The sequence below is a fragment of the Lagopus leucura genome, unplaced genomic scaffold, assembly GCF_019238085.1.
Source record: "Lagopus leucura isolate 7727_CA_CO unplaced genomic scaffold, USGS_WTPT01 Super-Scaffold_100004, whole genome shotgun sequence".
In the NCBI taxonomy this organism is placed as follows: Eukaryota; Metazoa; Chordata; class Aves; order Galliformes; family Phasianidae; genus Lagopus; species Lagopus leucura.
In genome coordinates, this window is record NW_024962264.1 from 37,950,538 (window position 1) to 37,966,999 (window position 16,462).

General features: G+C 39.4%; 1 protein-coding gene across 11 annotated transcripts in view; it reads left to right on the forward strand.

The window, feature by feature from the left end:
- Nucleotides 1–16,462, forward strand: part of PDLIM5 (PDZ and LIM domain 5) — a 115,723-nt gene that overhangs the window by 79,554 nt on the left and 19,707 nt on the right. For 9 of the 11 annotated variants that reach the window (XM_042870911.1, XM_042870916.1, XM_042870917.1 and 6 more), the window contains 2 exons: nucleotides 127–258; nucleotides 8,065–8,240. In XM_042870911.1, coding sequence (XP_042726845.1) covers nucleotides 127–258; nucleotides 8,065–8,240 — 308 coding nt within the window. The remainder of the gene's footprint in view (nucleotides 1–126; nucleotides 259–8,064; nucleotides 8,241–16,462) is intronic. The other 2 variants (XM_042870921.1, XM_042870922.1) reach the window with 1 other exon arrangement.

Below are 16,462 nucleotides of genomic sequence, written 5' to 3' on the forward strand. Positions count from 1 at the left end.
ATTTTATCCATACTGCTGTAGAACCTTCAGAATTTTTCATTTATTTGACTTTTCAGTTAATCCCAGCCAACCTGAAATCTGTTCAGTCAACTAATTTCTTACATGGTCTTTTCAAATGCTTATTAGGCTCTCAGAACCTAGTGCTTACCGCTTGCTCTTGGATGCCCTGCTCATCACCCCTGTCACTAAACCTCCTCTACAAGCCAGCAGGCCCTCCAGGAAGTCAACAAGTGCTCTGGAGTTGCCAAACAGCAAGAGGTATTGTCCTGGTGTTGCATGGAGTTGACACTGAGGACTTGCAAAGAACTGGCTTCCACTTCAAAGCCTGTTTCTGTTGTCTGCATGTTTTCAGCAGTCTGCCTGTTGTGGACTTTGGCATAATATACCCAGCCCCAAACCCTGTTGGTTTCACCTGTTTGCAGAACTAATCTGCACCCTGGTCCTGCCAGTGCTATTCGTGTAAATCCACCATACTAAGTCTAGGTGGGCATCTGGTGCACTTCTGAGAGGCACAGTACTGTTTGTGTTGTGTTGGTTGGCACTATTACTAAGTAGCTGACTGGAGAAGAAATGGCATTCTGGCTTGAAAGCTCTACCCAGATGAATTATTTGCAATGATTTCTTGGGCAGCTGTATGTTAGGCTGAGAGCGTTCCTGGGACGCTGCTATTTTTCAAAGCTTGTTTTTAATGTAAGAAATCAAATAACTGACGTGTGCAGCAAATAAGTCCTTTAAAAATTATTTGCTGTCCAGGCTCTTTGTTCCAACTCTGATTCTGTTCAGTGCACAGGACGTTTTGTTCTTGTTTCCTGACCACAGCTATGTTAACACCAGCTCCTGTGAAAAGCTGATGCTTTGTAATCAGCTTTAGCCTCAGAGGGGAAAATCTTTGGCAGATATTTTAAAGGGTAGTATGTATTAAGCTGTGCTAAGGGAGACGTAATCTATGCATTTTCATGTGCTTACTTGCATTTTCACAGGAGTAATACATTCAGGAGATAAGGCCCAATTAAAGATAGAGCTGAACACCACTTGATATTGAAAAAGTGTTATGTATTAGTCATTTGCCTCCTTCTTCATAGCTTCCATGGTGACTTGAGTCACAGAAAAAGGCTAAAGTAGCCCTGACTTTTGGGAGGAAAATAGTGTTATTAGACACGAAGATAATGTTAAGCTGCATCAAAATTTTCTTTTTTGTGTGCTCCAAAAGAAAAGTTCTCCTTAGCAATTCTGATGCCTGTGCAACACAGATGAAATCCAAGGCATGCTGCCAGCAAGACTTTATCTATGTTGTGTATTTGCTTATACTTCAGTAGAGCAAATAATGGTGGTGAAAATTCTGAGTCTTGTTTACTCACTGATGTTCTGTGTTTGTGGCATAAGCTGCGCGTGAAGTTAGCTTGTTACAAGAATGTAAGCATTTCAGTTGCAGACTGTGAAGCTGTCTTTGTTTATCCACTTTTTGCTCACGAGTCAAGTAGAAACTCTCCTGATTTGGGAAGCGCACTTTCGGAGATGTAAATGCATAAATAACTGGTGTTGATATAAAGCTTGCACACAACATACTAGGGTAACAGTGTCTAATTTCGTTGTTATCTCGGGCTGTCAGTGCCACTTAAGGAAGAAGAGATTGCCACTAGATGGAGCCATGGAAATAAGGCTCTGTGATGTCTCATCATAACTAGGGAAGGAACACAGTCTCATTGTATAGGCTGAGAAACATGTAGTAAAAGCAGAGGCAAAAGGCAAATTATGCTTACAGTTACCTCAGAAGAAGAAAGGGTAAGTTTAGGTTGGATATCAGGAAACACTTCTTTACAGAAAGGGTTGTTAAGCACTGGAATAGGCTCCCAGGGTGGTTGAGTCACCATCCCTGGATGTGTTTAAAAACTGTTTGGATGTGGTGCTCAGGGACGTTATTAGTGGAGGGTTGCTAGTTGGGGTAGTATGGTTAGGTCATGGTTGGACTTGATGGTCTTTAAGGTCTTTTCCAACCTGAGTGATTCTATGATTCTACGATAAACTGGATTTTAAAATGTCTTTGCATTACTATCAGTCTAATGACATGTAATATCTGCACAAATACAGTGCTGAAAAGTTATTTTTAACAACAGCTCACTTAATGGCACAATACAATAGCTGGTGTGTGAGTAGAGTTAAAATCTTATGTCTGTAAAGAGATGAGGGTATGGCATCATATGATACACCGACTTGTTCAAAAAACAACTGGCACAACTGAGACAGCCAAGGTAAATAAGCTTCAACAACTTCAAGTTTTCAGTTTTCTAGGTCTATGTTAAATACTTTTCACAAAAGGGTAATGAATCTATTTTATTGAGATAGCTTATGTTTGCATTGTCTTTAGGGAAGAACACAAGATGGTTGTAAATACAACAAAAACAGCACTTAGGTCTTGCTCTGCAGGAGAGTTGCTCTGGAATTATTTCTATTGAATCTCTTTCACTTCATCTCTATTCTGAAAAGTTTGCTGTCTGGAGCATTACTGTACTGCATAGCTTCCGGAAAATTTGGCATTTTTCTGACCAATGCAGTGTCTGTTAACTGGCTTGAAGTAATGTTAAACATCTACACATTTTGTTCCTCTGCCAGATCCCTCAGAATGTGTTGTGTTTTGTTGTTGTATAATGTATCCATGCAGTCTTTTGTGAACTGGTCATCCTGTTGGCAATGGATCCTTAAGTTTTATAGGTTTTGGTGATAATTCTTTTTTAATCCCCAACCCCTCACACCAAAACTGCATATATAAACCAAAGGAACCAATGTCTTTAATATCTTGACTCTCCAAGAATTTTAAAAGTTTTTCCCTAAAATTAAACCACATGATAAAAAAGTCCCTGAAGTTCTGGGAAACATTAGCAAGTATAGATGTAGATGTGACTTTTGCTTTAGGTACCTGACCCAATGTAGTGCACAATTACTTGACAAGAGGACAGTCTGAACCTGTGGGAGAATATTTATTCTGAAAGAAGTTCTGAATTCTTTTTGTGCAGACCACTGCTTACATAAGGGTAATGTATGTCCTTACTGTAACTTGATATGGAAAAACTTCTGCCCACACGGCTTTCTCTACTTTTTTATTTTATTTTGCACCTTTTTTTCCTTCTTGTAAATTACTGGGACACTGCTAGGCTAAAACAAAATGTAAATGCCATTTTTAGAAGTTGAATGTGACTCTGGGCTTTGCAGTACAAATGTATTTTGGAATACATTTAGCACTTAGTATTTCTTGTGTTTTTGCAAGAGCATAAGACAACTGCCTTCCCTCATTTGTGGGGTTTTATAATTCCCATGCCTGGCTTTTCCTGATATCTGATATTGTGCATGTATCTTCAGGTAATGTGTATGTGGATACCAGACAAGATATGTCATGAGTTATATACGACTTAAACAGTGTAACTAACAGCAAGAAACTGAGGTTTTAGGATCAAGTTTTATCCCAGCTGTGCTGATATCCTGCTGTATGTAACTCTTTGGAGAGGCATTTCTGCAACAGTATACTTGGCCCTAGAGACGAGAACGCATTCTTTCCTGACTGCTACATTTCAAAGTTTATTCAGTATAAATGCCTCAAAAATCTCATATTAAAAGTTTCTCATTTCTTCAGAGCTGTATCAAGCATTGTGCATACATCTTAGGAGTTATATACATTCCTGCACTATATACTCTATGCCTGCTTGGGATGAACAGGTAACTGGCAGGCAGTAATGTTTGACACAAAGGAACTCTTACTAGTTTGTTTATGCATATATATTTGTTATAGACTCTTTAAAGCAGAATCAAGGCTATCACATTCCACTTGGTTATGCCAAGAAAGAAGAAGAATGATTTGCTCACATTTTTCTTTTTCTTTCTTTCTTTCTTTTTTTTTTTTCTTTGTCTTGTTTTTGTCTTAAAAGATTTATTGTTCATAGGGGAAAATAACCTCACAGAATTCCTGGCCATATGAAGAAAGCTCTTACAGACTCTTAGATGTTATGTGACCTTTCTTGTCAGTGAGCTGCTTCAGACCCCATGGGATTCGTTCCAATTCGCACAGCTTTCTGGGCAACAAGTGGGAGTGAAAATATCATTTGTAACCCAGAGAACTATTTGAGAACTATCTGGTACTGATGTACCAGACTGAGTTACCAGTACATGCTGAGACTTGGTTGATGATGTTTACAGATGGATACCTTACTATCCTGAACTTGCATTAGAAAAAGTCTGTTCAGGAAAGTCTGAGATTTGTCTCTTGTTACCATTTCAGCAGCGCTAGAACTTATATGATTTATTTAATTTTCTGCTAGGAGCACAGCTCTTCCTTTGGCTAACAACAGCATGAGGCATAGTTATTTTCTTTAAAGCATGTATTTCTGATACACAGCTCTGTACAAGAGTTTCCTTTTAAGGATGAATGGAGGTTTAGGCATCTATAACCCCATACCATCTATTTTTCTAATCTTTGCTTTTTGAAGGTAGGGAAGGGAGGGCGTCAAAATGCCTGAATATGTTCAGGAGGATTTTCCAGTGCTAATCTTCTAGAATACTTCTGAAGTGTTCTTAGCACCTGATTTTCAAAAGGAAGCATGGCTGCAGATATCTAGGAGCCATCTCTGAGAAACTGATCCTCGTTTCACATGTGACCTGGACCTGCTTCCTTCCACACATGCTGCACACTCATCACCTCTCTATTGTATCTAGTAAGCTCTCAGTACCTTGTACCATCTTATAATGAATATGACTCTTCTGGCTACATCTAGGAACATGTGTCTTTTGCATTTTGGAGAGACCAAGTGTTCTTCTACCCTAAGTCTAGAAGAACGTTTTCAATGATAACATATGTTAACTTTCAATGTGGACTTTTTTCTTGCTGTAAGTATTAATTATGTGGAGAATGAATCATTTGAATTATAAAACAAAGGTAAAAGATTAAAACTAGAGGTAGAAGCTAGGCTTGACATTAATGACAGTAGAAGTGTTTTGACATCAGAATAACCTGAACATTTTCAGTGTTGTTTGGAAAGTCTGATAAAGCTACTTATGTGGAATTTGGTGAATACACAAGGTTCATAATTCCTTCTTCAATTTTCTAATGAAAAATGAACTGCAGTTCTTTTCCGTAACCAATTCATTTCTTTCTGATACATAACTATGTGTTAATAATATTAATAAAGTTGGATAAAAATAGCTTAAACTTGAATGCTTTCTGACATAAAAGGAGTTAGTAAAATGTTTAGGAATTACTTCTGAAGCATGAATTTGAGTAAGTTTAGCTTGTAAAAGGTGGAATATCTCTGGGGTTTTTTAAAAGTGAGACAAATATATGGATGTATCTTTCTCTCTAAGGAAAACACTGCACACATCTCCCAGGCAATTGTGTTAAATGAGAAGCTAAAATTTAGGTAGACCAGTGTACGCACTGTTTGCTGCAGCCCACCACTGCTGGTAGGCATTAATACACAGGAGAGATGTGCCAAGCTGCAGCAATTAGCAACTTGCCTGTTAAATTAACTGGGTGCAGTGCAGGCTTGGATTTATTCAACTCTTACTTGAAAAATAGAGGCACAATGTGCAAAGGGTGTTCAAGATCTGTCGGAAATTTTGAGGCTAGCCTGATGCCCTCTGCCAATGTCATGGCTTCAAGTTTTTCACTTGGGAAGCTTGTCTCGTAGCATGCAATCTATCTCAGGTGGTCAAATACCTGGGTTTATCATTGTCTTTTAGTTTAGGGTCTTTAGAATTGCCTTTTGCAGTCTTTTTGTTTTCTAAATGAAAACCTAAATGTCTCCAGCTATCTGTTGGTTTAGGAAGTCACATGCCATGTCATCCACAACCTTGAGAATTCAACCATGGAGCTAGTGATGGTGAAGGTAGAAGTTGGCATTTCACCTAGCCTTGTAGGCATGAGTCAGTGTCTATTCCCTCACTTACACTTGTAATACTGCTATTTGGCAAACACAGGCATGAAGCAGAATTTCCATCTTGACATCTCCCTTTCTTTCCTCCAAAATGGTTGTACATCAGAGGCCTCAAAGGCAGCACTTTGCCAGCTGCGCACCTCAGCTGTTTTCTATGTGATGTCCTTCAGGAAATGTGTTGCATAAAGGTGAAATTCCAGCCTTTGATGACTGTGTTTGGAAAGCTGATGTTTGTTTTTGAACAGCCTTATATGGATATGAAATCCAGTGGATGGAGATTACTGACCTTATGAGAGAGTCTTACTCATTAAGTAGCCTCTTCTGTGTAAAAGCAGCTGTATTCAGCAGGATTCTCTTATTTACGTTTTTGGACAAAGGCAATAAAATAGAAGCTGGACTCAAAAAGTGATTTGACAAGTAGTGATGAGTCTTTATGCTTCAATAGAAAAAGACCAACGTTGCTTTGAAGTAATTTTGAAGTTGTAATGGGGTTCCAGCCTGAAGCAGGTATATTGAATCATTGAGTGGTTTATGTTGGAAGGGACCTTTAAGATCATGTAGTTCCAACCTTTCTGCTTTAGACAGGGATGCCTCCCATTAGACCAGGTTGCTCAAAGCCTCATCCATGCTTCCAGGGAGGGGGCATCCACAATTTCACTGGGCAATCTGTTCCAGTGTCTCACACCCTGATGTCACAGCACAGAATTTCTTCCTAATACGTAGTCTAAATCTACCCTTTTCCAGTTTAAAACCATTTCTCCTTGTCCTGTCACTGCACGTCCTTATAAAAAGTCCCTCCCCAGCTTTCTTGTAGACTTTCAGATACTGGTAAGCTGCTATAAGATCCCCCTGGAATTTTCTTTTCACTAGGCTAAAGAGCTCCATCTCTCTCAGGCTGTCCTTGTAGGGGAGGTTCTCCAGCCCTCTGATCATCTTCATTGCCCTTCTCTGTACCCACTCCAGCAGTTCGATATCCTTTTTGTGCTGGGGGCTCCAGAACTGGATGCAGTACTCCAGGTGAAGTCTCATGAAAACAGAGGGGAAGAATCACATCCCTGACCCTGCTGATCACACTTCTCTTGATTCAGTCCAGGATAGAGTTGGCCTTCTGTGCTGCAAGAGCACATTGCCAACATATGTTGAATCTTTCATGAACCAACACCTCAAATATTTCTCAACAGCTCTGCTTTCAACCTATTCTCCACCCAAACTGTTTCGGTGCTTGAGATTGTCCCAACCCAGGTGCACGTGACCTTGTTGAACTTCATGAGCTGGTCATTGGCCCACCTCTCAAGCCTGTCCAGGTCCCTCTGGGTGGCATCCCTTCCCTGTAGCACATCAACTGCACCACTCAGCTTGGTGTCATCTGCAAATTTGCTGAGGTTGCGCTTGATCCCACTGTCCATGTTGCCTACAAAGACATTAAAAAGCCCCAGTCCCACCACCAATTCCTGTGGAATTGGACACTGAGCCACTGGCCACGACTCTCTGAGTGCAACCGTCCAGCCAGCTCCTTATCGAGTGAGTGGACCATTGGTTTGATGAGTTGTGTGTCAAATGATCTCAACAACTTAGAATGACCCTTTTGTGACAATGAAGTTACAGATAGTTTTTTCTGGAAGCCTGTCTCCTAAACTACTTTGTCAGCAGCACTGAGCTGCTGCTTAATGGCAGATAAAGGTCTTCCTATCCTTTTTCTTTCAGTCTGCAAAGGCATTTTTATTCAGTACCTCTACTTCCTCAGAATCTGATGTTGAAAAGACTTGTATATTAAGCTTCTGAGAAGTCTAAAGTACTCTGTAAATGCCTCAGATGTCTGAATATCTTTTAGCATTTGAATGTAACAGAATGCACTTCGTGCTTCACTGGACTTGTAAGCACTGCATGTAGGAAATCAACTGGAGCATCAGCGACAGCTGTCTCTATTAGCAAAAGACTTTAATTGCAATAGCTATTACTCACTAAACTGAACATTCAGATATACTCTTTTCATTGTGGAACTTGTTAACCCTGTAAATATGGAGACAAAAATCAAGATTGGTAATTTATATTTTGGCCTCATAATATGTCTGAGTGCTTGCATGCTGTATGGTCAAGGCACTACTTGACCATACATCCTATTTCTTTCTCCCTCATTTCTGAACAGTGATTCCGTGGAGCCTACCCCACCTGCCACTTCAGTGAGGAATGTGTCTGCCAGCCACGAAAGCCCAGATGCTAAACCTACCCCCACCAACAATGCCACATCTCCTTCAGCACCCAAGCCAACAGGACCCCCAAGCAGTGCCAAGTACTCAGGCTGGCAGCCTCCAAGCCAAGCAGGTAACTTGCAGTGAGGTCTTTTCTTGTTTGGTTAAAGACCCTCAGAGAGCTCAGTAAGATATGCATGATCACAGGTGTAAGAGCAGCAGCCTTCAAAGGGCTGCTCATGTGTTTTGAGTAGAAGCAATTTTGTTTAGCAAAGGGGAGAACAGCACAGAAGCTCTGGTAAATGAGTATCCTTATGAAAGTAGCCTTTTAGATGTAATTGGTTTCACAAACAGGCAAAATCTAATGTCTCTGACCTTCTGTCAAAATTGTGTATAACAATCACATATGTACAAATACAATTTTAACTTGGTATTCCTCATATGACTGTAAATTCAACAGAACGTATTCTTTGTGATTTCAAGGAGTATATCAACAGAGATACGTGTTCCCGAGTGATCTCCTCTGAAGTCAATGTTAAAAAAAATAGAAAAGGAAAAAAAGACTAGAACATGAAAGTGGCTATGTATTTCGCATTTGCAGACTTTATTCATGGAGGATGCCAATGTTATCCAATTTATGATATAAGGGTTTATTTACAGCTGGGTTCTTATAATGATCACTAGCATGGCTGTTGCATTTGAGTGAAGTTTTGAGATTTTTTTATTGCTTTGTACCAACACTGAAATGTTTGGAAAACATGCTTTTTTCCTTATGGAAGCTCCTTTCTTATTACTGTATGCATTTCAAGAAATACAATATGTGTAATTCTGTATATACTTTTTCATAATATTATATGCAGTGATTTTAGGTAATCTCTTAATGTAACTTGTTTCTTAAATTGAATCTGTCTTTGATGCTGAACTAAACTTTAGTATTAATTTCAAAGGATCCGGGAAATCTGTATTACTAATTAAATTTAGACTGCAGATTTTCTGGTAATAATGAGATGAATACTATCAATTCTCCTTCTGAAAAGGAATGTAATGCTAAAATTCCTTTTTTCTTTTTTCCTTAAGTTTTATTCTTAAAGATTTTCCTTCTTTAAAGTATACCCAGCCCAGAAAGGGATCTGCAGAGGTCATAGCATAAAAATAAAGATAAAACGTATGGTGTATAATGGAGCCTTTGGCACATATGGCTTAAAATTACTGTGAACCTGGTGACAAATAGACATTTTGAACATGCAATACTGCTATGGAGCCTCGAGATGGCAATATGCTGTCATTTCTATACTACCCTGTCAAACATCTTAAAGACAAGGTAAAGAATTACGTCAAATTTTGTTTTCTGACTTTGAGTTAGGAAAATCTTTTTAAAGTTACTTTTGGTCGCATGTACTTCAGGCAAGCATTGTGGGAATATGTTAATCCCTCATTTTTAGAAGTGACTGTGTTACATGTTTGGTGTAACTCCTTTCTCTGTCCCACAAAGGGATTAATTTCTTTCATTTGCACAAAAAACAAACTAACTAACTAACAACCAACCACCACAATAGTCAACTTTGAGTTTCAACAATACCACACCCATTTTCAGTATATTGTTAGGTATTTCACAGCAATTCCTACTATTGTGCTTTACCATTAATGCAAGTATTGTTTGAAATAACTTTTTGAGGTGCTGATGACTGCTGCATGATGGAGAAAGATAAGTAAGGATGAATTAAATTTCACTTTATTCTGTACATCTGAGGAAATCTGGGCCTCTGCTCTGCATGATTTGAAAATCTCTTCTTTCGCCTTAGGAGTATCAAGTAGATCAGTGAGGGTAAAAGCTAGGCATGCAGATTTGGTTGATATAAGCTAGAAAAGCTCAAAAAATAATCCAAACAACTTTGTGTGAAATTTCAACATATTTTAAATATTTTTTTAATGCAGAAGTTGTGACAGAATTGCAAAGTCCACAGTTAGTTATTAGAACTTGTATCTGACTCTTGCTTTTTCATCACTTTCAGGCATTTGCAGGTTTTACATGTATACATATTGAATGAGAATTTTATTTTAAAAAGTTCAAAGTTTATATAAAACAGCTTTCAAGGCATCTACGCTAAGATCTGGCAGTCCAAAATGAAGATATGAACCTGCCACACTGGGAGATGCAACCAGGTCACTTGAACCCAAGATTTGAGCCAGTTATGATCAGTGCTGTTCCCCACAGCAGCAGGCACAAGGGAAGAGGCTGACCATGCAAGATGTTGGGTAACAAATACCTTTTTGGACAAACAAAGGTAGAGAAATACGGCCCATTCCTAGCATCCCTGTTGAGGATGATGTGCAGTGATAGAAAAGGTGGTTCTGAGAATATGAGAACTTTGTTGTCTTGCTTTATGCTTTGTGCTAGAAAACCTGAGAATATCTTGCCTCAGGTTCACTGCCAAAAAAGCGAAGTCATTACCTGCTTCAGAAATACCGAGGGAGCAAGAAATAAAATGTGCAGTAGAGAGAGAGATTGAAAACCTAATGCTTCCTAAAATGGACAGCCAGTCTGTACTCTTTCCTATTCATGGAGCTTCTTTCTGAAATGTAAATGTAAAATGGACATTTCGGAAATGTCAAAATGCCCTTTTTCTTCCTTCTATTTTTTCTCCCTTCTTAAATTATTTGACTTCATTGGTCTGGAGATACCTTCATCTGCCCATGTGTGAGGAAGTGATGCACTTAGCCACTCACTTGGCAAGCTTCTTAAGTTGAAAAAGAAAAGAAAAGAAAAGAAAAGAAAAGAAAAGAAAAGAAAAGAAAAGAGCAACATTTCTTGATTTCACTGAGATTGTGACAGCTGCCTAGGAATCTGAAGCTTGTCCGGAGGTTCTAAAAGTTTCACTGCAAGCTGGGCCCATAGACCTGTCATGAGGTCACCCTTGGCTTTTTCTGTCACATGCTGCCCCAGTCACTCAGTAATGCAAAACTAGCAGTTAAAAGAGACCTAAACGTGGTTACAGCAGTGTTACAGCAGAGACTGATGGCAATCTTTCTCAGGCATGTATTTCACAAAAACAAAAATTCCCATGGTTTCATTGTGCCTAAGCTTGCTTAGTAAGGCTGAAACCAGCAGTCTGACAAGTAAAACCTTTTAATTAGCTGAGTATTTTGGTAAAATTAGTCAAATGTGGAAGAAAGACTATAACTGTTTCAGGGCGTATTTGGATTTCAGTCACTAATTCTGCTGTTTGTTTGCAGTCTGTGAGCTTGGCATTTCTTTTCAAGTAAAAATGCCAGCACTTCACAGGCCAAGCAAAATTTGGCCTTGCAGGTTGTGGATCTGACAAAATTTTAAACAAATAGAAACATTTCCCTTTGAGTCTAATTGATTTCATAGTTGTAGTCTAGCATGGGAAATAGGAATGAAGGCATAGTCTTATGCAAATATGTATCAGTATGCTATTAATAATAGAAACTCCTTTGGAGTACAGTTTTGTAGTGCTAGTCATACTCACTCTTCTAATGAATATTGTACATAGCACTAAGTTGTTTCCATAGTTAAGCAGACATGTTACAGGATTTTTTTTGTGTCTGGGAAAGATGTAGTCTGCTGTTTTATGGCATAAATATTACCAGTGATTTTATTTATTAAGGTGTCCAACTACACATATTAGTCATTTAGTCAGAAGGCATCCTTATGCCTTTAGCTGGCATCTCCCTTTCTTGGATAGGCTATCAGAGAATACCCTTAATATTAAGAAAAGTTGTGTGGCTTCTTGTGTTTGGTTTTGGCTTAGATTTGTTTGTTTTTGTTTTATGATTATGCTGAGAGGTTTGAAAGTACAAAAACTGTCTACAATGTGTGGCTCACATAATGAACTTGGAGATACCCCAGGCATAGGTTTTCTCAGTGCAGGTGTCAACCTTGATCCAAGTGATCTTGCAGTGATAGCATCTATAGAGCTCAGTTATCCTTGATGCTGTAGAATGCTGCTTGCAGGGTATCTGTGAACACTTGTGCTAAACATGGGAGCACCATATGTTCCCTGATGGCAAGCTTCTGCCCTCCCCAGGGGAGCATTTGGTTTATTCTCCTGGGCAGTAGCATGAAAATTGTTTCAGATGTCTGTGCATCAGTGTGCCCTTCTCAAGCTCTCCTCCTTAAAATCTCTAGTGACCTCCTTAAAGAGCAAGATTTCATTTTTTTCTGTAAAACAACTTGGAGTGCTATGAGTGGCAGTGAACACTGAGAATGGCAAGAGCCAGTCTAGATCTCGTGATTGGTTCCCAACTTGCTGAAATGAGTGGTGTAATTTTATAAGGTTAAAATGAGATCTGTATTGTTGGCTGTAGAAAGTTTTCTGTGGGATGGTATTATGGATTAAAGGTGTTCTTTTTTTGTTGCTGTTTGTTTGTTTCGAGAGCATCTGGAAAAGATGTTCAGTTAGGCATAATTGTTCTACTATTCTTAGTTTTCAAATTCCAGCAAATCACAATGTTAGTTACCCAGTATGAAAGTAACACAATACAGTGTCCTTTTCTGGAATTAAATCCTAATGTTGCAGAATTCTTTAGTGCTTTGGTAAAGGAAATGGTGGATAGCTACCCCACTCTTTCTTGTATGCTCACAGAAGCTGGATAAACATGGTAAAAGCCTGACTTGACAAATCAAGTCTGATCTTTGGTGTATTGGGTGCACAAGGATCTCAACATCCAGAGGAAGTGTGACATGTACATGGTGAAGTGATGATACACACCACAGTTGACAAGAACACTCTTGCCATTTGTTGCAGTAAGTCAAATTGTGGTCACTACTGTGTGAAGTTTATTGGCTAGGCTTTATAGCAGACCTCAGTTTGTTTTTCTCAAGTTATGATGTTCCTTTTGAGCTCCCACCAGAAAGAGAGAAGCTTTTGACAAGATTGTTATATTCAAGCAACAGCAACAAAATTCCCACCAGTGGCCTAGCACCATCACAGCCCACCCGTAGCCTAGATGCACTGAGTTATTTTACTATTTTGTAGCTAACTTTTGTAACTTATGCTGCACCATTCACCCTCAAGGAACGCGAAAGCATTTGCAGTCTTGACACCATGTGCAAGCACAGGCACTGCTTTGGTGAAACATAACAGCTGCTTCTCAGCACACTGTAACGCCCCACAGCATCTTGAAAGGAAGTGAATAGCACCGTGTCAAATTGAAACTGTTGGGACAATTTAAGAAAGCACAATTATCCAATAAATACAGTTACACAAACTGGAGTTTGGCCAGGAGACAGACTGTCTTTCGGAATAGGCAGCAGGATCTTTGATGATCAGAAGTCAGGAGTGTAGGACCACACTTCTTATGCAAGATCACCTTCTTGAAGATGCTGTTGTCAGATATCAAGCTGCTGGCATGGTGCTGACCTGTGTGGGCAGAGCCTTGCTTTGCTGGTGGGCTCCAGCAGAACCATTGCCTGAAGTCAGTGTAACTGGAGGCCACAAAAGTCAGCAAACTTCTTGGAGAGGTGGGTTTGCCATATGCACTGACCTTCCTCCTGAGCATGAGGATGGAGTGGGAAGGGTTTGCGAAAGAGGCATCCAAAGCTTGCAGTGTTAGGTGACCAGCTAGCTGTTTTTGCTAACCTCCTTATTCCCAGGGTTTCTCTCAGCCCGATACCTCTGGGATATGTAATCCTCTTCCAGTAGGGCTGGTCAGACATGTCAGCATATTCTGCAATACCCGCAACTGTCAGTTGCCTAATCCTGAGCCAGCACATGTGTTAAGCACATGCTCCATTCAGCAGGGGGAACACACTTGGAAACTAACTGTAAGCATTGAAAAATTGCTCCCCAGGCAACTTTGTTTGAAAAATTCTGCTATTTCCTTGCAGTTGTTTTCATGTGTTTGATAGACTTGCCTTTACCATCTCTGGAGTTATCCTTAGCGTGCTGTCTTGCAGCATTTTTTTTTTTCTGCTTCCCAATCCCTTGATAATATTGGAACGTTGAAAACAGAATAAAATACAAACCTGCTCCTAGGTGTGACTTGACATCCTGTCCTGCATGTACCACCAGTTTGGGTCTTTGTGTTTTTCTTTGTGACTTAGTCTGCAAAAGTTTGTTAAGGTAAATGTGTCAGAATTGAGATCGTATCAGCCTTGGGATCAAATGGCATGGAGCTAAAGAGAAGAGAAATGGGGGTACTGAGATTTACTCTGCTGTGGCAAAATGCTTATACTTCCAGTAAAGACTTACTAAAGGTCCATAAAGGAGTTGCCTGTAGCACTTTAACTTCATTTTTCTGTGCTTTAATAGTTATTTTCTCTACATGCACGTGCATTACAGGTTGCCCTGACAGGGTGAGTGAAGTCTGTGGCCTATCACCTTTGTGTGGCAAAGACAACATTACCTTGTTCATAAAGTCCTGAGCTTTCTTTATTGTTATCCAGTGCCACTTTGTTTCCTTTGCCGAACAGGAGAATAAAGCTAGGACTAATTACTAGGGGGTTAAAGAACTGCATGCCCATTGAGGACAATGGTGTGAATATGGGGGAGAAACTGGAATAATACTTCAACTTAAGACAAATTCTTATATTGTTGGTGAGCTATAAATGATCCAAAAATAATAGACAGTTCCAGTATTTTTCACTGAAAAAGTCCGTTAAAGTTTGCCCCTCTGCGATGCAGTTGCTGTTCATAAAAAAAGAAAGGCTTGTCCATAAAAGTGATATATTGACAGGTCAAAACACAAAAGCTTCCTGATTCTGGTGTATGGACTGTTTTTCTTATTAATTTTTCATCTAATCTAAATGATTATATTGTCATATGACAGCAAAGCACAGGAATTTATTCTTACAAGTTAAGTAATGTGAACTTGGACTTAGCCAAGCAAAACCCATTGTGAAACCAGAGTGATTTATAAATGTCAACCTTAATTTGATGATAATGTGAAATTGTAACTCCTGCAGACATGGTGAAAACTAGAATATATTTTTAAAACTTGAATGTTGATATTTAAGGAGTGGGTCTTAGTAATGATAGAGATGTGTACTTTGTGCTTATTGGAGGCAGAATGGCCTACTACACAGTACTGGATCTGCTGAACAGAAACTCACCTTTCTGTAACAAATTGATATTCTGAAGTTTTTCCTGTGGTCCAATATTGCTATTTCATGTGCTATTGCACCAAACTTTTGTACGCGTAAAATAATTGTAGGCACAAATCAGACAGATTCATGCTCTTTTCTCCAGTCATTAAAAAGGAGGTGGGGAGACTATTTGTCTCGATTATTTCACACCCTCTAAGTGAGAACATTCACCAGTCTTCAAGATTAGATACTCATTGCCTTTGATTTCTTAAAAAATTACTAGTCTGTTGTCACATACAGATTTGTCTGATAGTTTCTCCTTAATTTGCAGCCTGCACCACTTGCCAACTCAGAAGAGTGTGTAGATCATTTGGAAGTTATCATTAGTAATTGTACAACAAATGAAAAGTCAGTATTTCTTTGTCAGATATGGTCTTATCACTATGCAAGCTTAAACATCAGCTCTATGAAAACAGCAGATAAAGGACCAGACTGTCCTGCTCTGCTCAGGCATAGTCAAGCTATCAAGGTCAAAACAGGAGCTCAGAATGAGAGAAGCAAAATATTATCTGCAGAAGGCCACAAATGAAGTTCTGAACTGTCACTGGAGAGAAATAAAAATCTATTGTACAGGGGAATGAGGAGGGCTTCATTTTCTTTTCCTTGAGGCACATATTCAGTAACAGCTCTGCCAGTTGTGCCAAATTTGTGATGGTATGTGACGTAGCAAATCACAAGGAGACACACTGAGCAAGCCAAAACCACTATACTCATTTTAATTAAAGATCCTTTACAGCTAATTTAGTCGGAATCTTTGCAGTTGAAAGGCTGGTCGCTAGCACAGGAACTGGCCCCTGGAGTTGCAGAGATTGCTGAAATTGGGCCGCACTCGCACCTGTTGTGATTTTCCACGGAGCACATACCAGCCTTCACCAGTATTTAAAGAAATGATAATGGTTTAATCCTTCCTGTTCTGCCTTTAATCAGCGGTGGGCTTTTAACTTTGTGTATGCTTCCAAGACTGCAGCAAGCGAAGGCAGAACTGCTGAACATGACATTTTCCACCCCCCCCAACCCCCCTTTTTTTTCTTCTTTCTCCTTCTTGCTAGTCCCGTAGTTTTCTCCATTTAACTTGTACGATTTCACGCAGGCCAGGGAATGGATAGGGTGTTATATATGGTTAATGTAACGAGCTGACAGCAGAGCTTTTCAGACGCGTTGCTTCATCCGGCCATCTGTTTGAGTTGGAGGAAAGAGCTGGAAGATTTCTTACTGTACAGATATATTAAGAGAAGTCAGAAAATTGG